This window comes from Quercus suber, unplaced genomic scaffold (genome assembly GCF_002906115.3).
Source record: "Quercus suber isolate HL8 unplaced genomic scaffold, Cork oak 2.0 scaffold_271, whole genome shotgun sequence".
Taxonomy (NCBI): Eukaryota; Viridiplantae; Streptophyta; class Magnoliopsida; order Fagales; family Fagaceae; genus Quercus; species Quercus suber.
The window spans coordinates 629,203-633,454 of record NW_027069727.1 but is presented as its reverse complement, the minus strand read 5'-3'; the positions used below and the strand labels follow the sequence as shown (position 1 = coordinate 633,454).

At 36.9% G+C, this 4,252-nt stretch overlaps 1 protein-coding gene across 1 annotated transcript; it reads right to left on the bottom strand.

Annotated features, from left to right (window-relative positions):
• Positions 1–1,546: 1,546 nt before the first annotated feature.
• On the bottom strand, positions 1,547–2,014 carry LOC111987049 (uncharacterized mitochondrial protein AtMg00820-like). The gene has a single exon (XM_024018744.1). The coding sequence runs from the start codon at positions 2,012–2,014 to the stop codon at positions 1,547–1,549; it is 468 nt and encodes a 155-aa protein (XP_023874512.1).
• Positions 2,015–4,252: the final 2,238 nt, after the last annotated feature.

The window sequence follows — 4,252 nt, the reverse complement described above, 5'->3', positions numbered from 1 at the left end:
TGATGCACGGCTCCCAAGTACGTGACTAACCAATGCGCGGATCCAAGTACGCGACTTCAGAACACCAACTGAGGAAGAATGGTTGGCTGCAAAGTTCTTCAGTTCATCCTTTATGATGAATAGTAGGAAGATGCTTGGTTACAAAACCCTATGGTGCAAATACACAGCAACTTCTTGATAGAAGATGAACTAGGTCAAGAACTTCGTCTTTTGATCACAATTTACTTGAACAGAGATTGCTCAATGATAATGCAACTTGTGTCACCCTTGACGGCTCTTAAAATAATCCTTTTATATGTTTAGGGTTAGAGGAAAAGAAAGCCCAAAAACACATTCACGGACCCCAAGAAAATCAGATTGGAAATCTGAATTTTTAAATCTCGACAGATAGCAGGTGTCGAGGTAGCTATCAAGAAGGTGTCGAGCTTTAAAAACCTTGCACTTCAGCTTGCTTTCTCTTGGAAAGACTTGATGACTTCAACACTTGACCTTGAAACATTGTTTCTTGAAGTATTAAAAACACCTAGAACTACCCAATTACAAGTAGAGTGCGTTTTGTCAAAGGATTAGCCAATTTACATAACTAAGTGACATATGTTTTTAAACAAGTTAAAACATATATGTCCTAACAGGGTTCTTAAGGTTTGTTAGCCTTAAGTGTGGTAGGCCTAGATTTTTGTTCAGGTTGTGTACCTTAGAGAGGATCGTGATTTTGTGTTTATTTTATTTGGAGCGTTGGATTGTTAAGTACATTTGAAGACACATGATTTGTAGTTTGTATTACTTGTAAATGTGTCATAAAGCTCTGACTTGTATTGTGGAGAGATCAATATATTTATTTACTTTATCAAATGGAAAGAAAAAAAAATTCCCATATAGTCTCTCGAAGGCTTGGTTTCTCATGCTTTAGACCTTTTTGGGTTTGGGGCGTGACACTTTCTGCACTTGAATCTTGGATAGACTTGCATGGATTTAACACTTGAACTTGAAACAAGGTTTCTTGAAGCATCAAACCAATCCTAGATTTACCAAAATACAAGTAAAGTGTGTTTTGTCAAAGGATTAGCCAATTACATAAAATAGTAACATATGTTCCTAACATGTGAAACGCATATGTCCTAATAAGGAGTTCTAATAGGACTAGTAGATTCCAAACCAAACCTTTTCACAAGACTTTTGGCATATTTAGATTGTGATATGAATATACCTGACTCTTGCTGATGAATCTACAATCCAAGGAAGTGATTCAACTCTCCAATCATGCTCATCTCGAACTCAGCTTGCATAAGCTTTGAAAAGTTATGAGCTAGTTCATCCTTTGTAGACCCAAAGATGTTATCATCAACAAAGACTTGAGCTACTATCAATTCGCCATTCTCCTTTTTGATAAAAAGAGTTTGATCAGCTGTCCTCTTGTGAAGCCATGTGAGACTAGGTATTCTGTAAGCCAGTCATACCAAGTTCTAGATGCTTGCTTTAGTCCATATAGAGCCTTCTTAAGGTACAACATATGATCCAAAAAGTGTGGATCAATAAATCCTTTAGGCTAAGCAACATAGACATCTTCTTTAAGAAACATGTTCAAGAATGCAATCTTCACATCCATTTGGTAAAGCTTGAACTTCAATTGACAAGCCAGGGCTAGGAGAACTCTAATGGATTCCATGCAAACTATAGGAGAAAATGATTCATCAAAATCTAGTCCTTCCACTTGAGAGTATCCTTGGGCCACCAGATGAGCCTTGTTGCAAATCACTTTTCCTTTCTCACCAATTTTATTGCAGAATATCCACTTTATGCCAATGATGTACTCTCCTTCTGGTCTAGGTACCAGGATCCGAACATCATTCCTTTGAAATTGGAGCAGTTCATCATGCACGAACTTAACCCAACTTTCATCTTGAAGGGAATCCTTAACCTTGATGGATTCAACTTGCAACAAAAAGCAAGAATAAGATACAAAGTTAGCAACACATTTATCAACTGAAAACTTTCTTAGTGTAAGTTCATTCATATTTCCCATAATAACTTCAAGAGGGTGATTCAGCTTAGTCCTTAAGGAAGTCCTTTCTCTTCATGAGATTCAAGCTTAGGTGATGTAGAAATATTTGCTAAGAGTTCTACAGCACTTGGAGAAACGGGCTCTTGATTAGCTTCCTCTTGAACAACCTTAGGCTCTGAAGGAAGAATTGCCTTAGGTATTTCCTCACTACTTGTCTCATAATCTAAATTTGAAGCTTCATTAATAATAACATTGATAGTTTCCATCACGTTTTTGGTTCTTTTGTTGTACACCTGATAAGCTTTGCTTGTCGAGGAGTATCCTAGAAATATTCATTCATCGCTTCTGGAGTCAAACTTTCCCACATTTTCTCTATCCTTAAGGATGAAACAAGTGCTTCCAAAGATTCTAAAATACTTTACATTCGGTGTTGACTACTTTCTCCTCATAAATTTCTAGCTACATCTTTATTGTGTAACATAGCTCTAGTCATCTCCTGAATGACTCTGTTCTTTATTTTTACTACACCATTTTGCTGAGGAGTAATAGGAGTAGAGAATTCTTAAGATATACCAGATCTAGTGCAAAATGATTCCATGTATGAGTTCTCTAATTCTTTACCATGATCACTGTGAATTTGATCAATCTTCATGTTCTTCTCATTTTGCAGTCTTGTACACAAAGCTTCAATGTGCTTAGGAGCATCTTACTTGGATTTGAGAAGAATGAACCAAGTGCATTTGGTGAAATCATCTACTACAACCATGATGTATCTCTTTCCTCCAAGAGATTTCTAGTCAGACCCATGAGATCCAGATGTAGTAGCTCTAAAGGTTTGGATGTAGTTGATGTCTGAGTGCCTGGATGTTTTGCTTTTGTCTGTTTCCCAAATTGACACGGTCTACACACAACATTGCTAACCTTGCTGAGCTTTGGTATTCCCAACACTAATTCATGCTTAGATATAATTGACAAATGCTTGTAGTTCGCATGTCCCATCCTTTGGTGTCATAAGTCTTCATTTGGCAAACAAATACTATTGCACACAATGTTAGCATCAGGTACCAATCCATAGCAGTTATCCAGAGTGTGAACTCCATTTATGAGTTTCTTTCCAGACTCATTCAAAATGAGACACTTCCTTTTTGAGAATAGCACCATGAAGTCTTGATCACAAATCTGACTTATGCTTAACAAGTTCACTCTCAGACCTTCTACATACAATACATTTGTGATGTCTGGCAGTCCAGGTAGAGAGATGGTTCCCTTCCCTTTTATTTGTGATTTGCTCCCATCACCGAAAGTGACATTTCCACCTTTCTTAGACTTTAAAACCTTAAAGAGAGAACGGTCTCTAGTCATGTGTCTTGAGCATCCACTGTCAAGGTACCACAAACATGTGTCCATTACTTTAAACGCTGACTTCATCATAAAGCACACTTCACGCTTGTTTGACAAATCAGTAGGATTGGTTTTCTCTCTCAGCTACCATTTATGAGCAAAACCTTTAATTTTCACCCTTCTCAGATGAACTTCTTTGCACATTTTCATTTTGAGACAGTTTAGTCTCCTCTTTGTCACACAAAGACCTTTTTCAACTATCATTAAGATAGTTTTCAAATAACTTTTAGACTTATATTTTCTAAAACACTCAATCAAATAGAGATTAGAAAAGCAAGATGTATTTGAAATAAAAGATCTTTTCATGTTGCTTGTAGCCATGACAATAGGGGTCAGTTGATCACACAGCAAAGATTAAAACCTAATTAGAGTGTGTCTGCTTTGATACCACTGGTTGGGTTAAAATGAATTGACCCCTTGCAAATTAATTAATTAATTACCCAAGTTAATAATTAGGTTTAATTACATGCAATAGTGTGGTAGCGGAAAATAAATTTGACACAAGTGATTTGTTTACGAATAGGGAAAACCACCTTGGCAAAACCCCATCGGGTGATTTTAAGGTCACCACTCCTAAGAATCCACAATTATCAATCACAAGCGATTACAAGTATAAGGAATCTTACCAAACACTTTGGCCTATCCCAAAATACCAACCTACAGTTGAATCATTACCCGAATACCCAATTGGACTTGTATTACATCGACAATCTTTCCGTTCAATGTACGAATCCTAATATAGGGCTAACCAATGATGCGCAGATCCCAGTACGTGACTTATTCCAGCAACTTGAAGAGGTTGTTGGATGTAAAGTTCTTCAATTCATCAACAATGAAGATCAGGAAGCT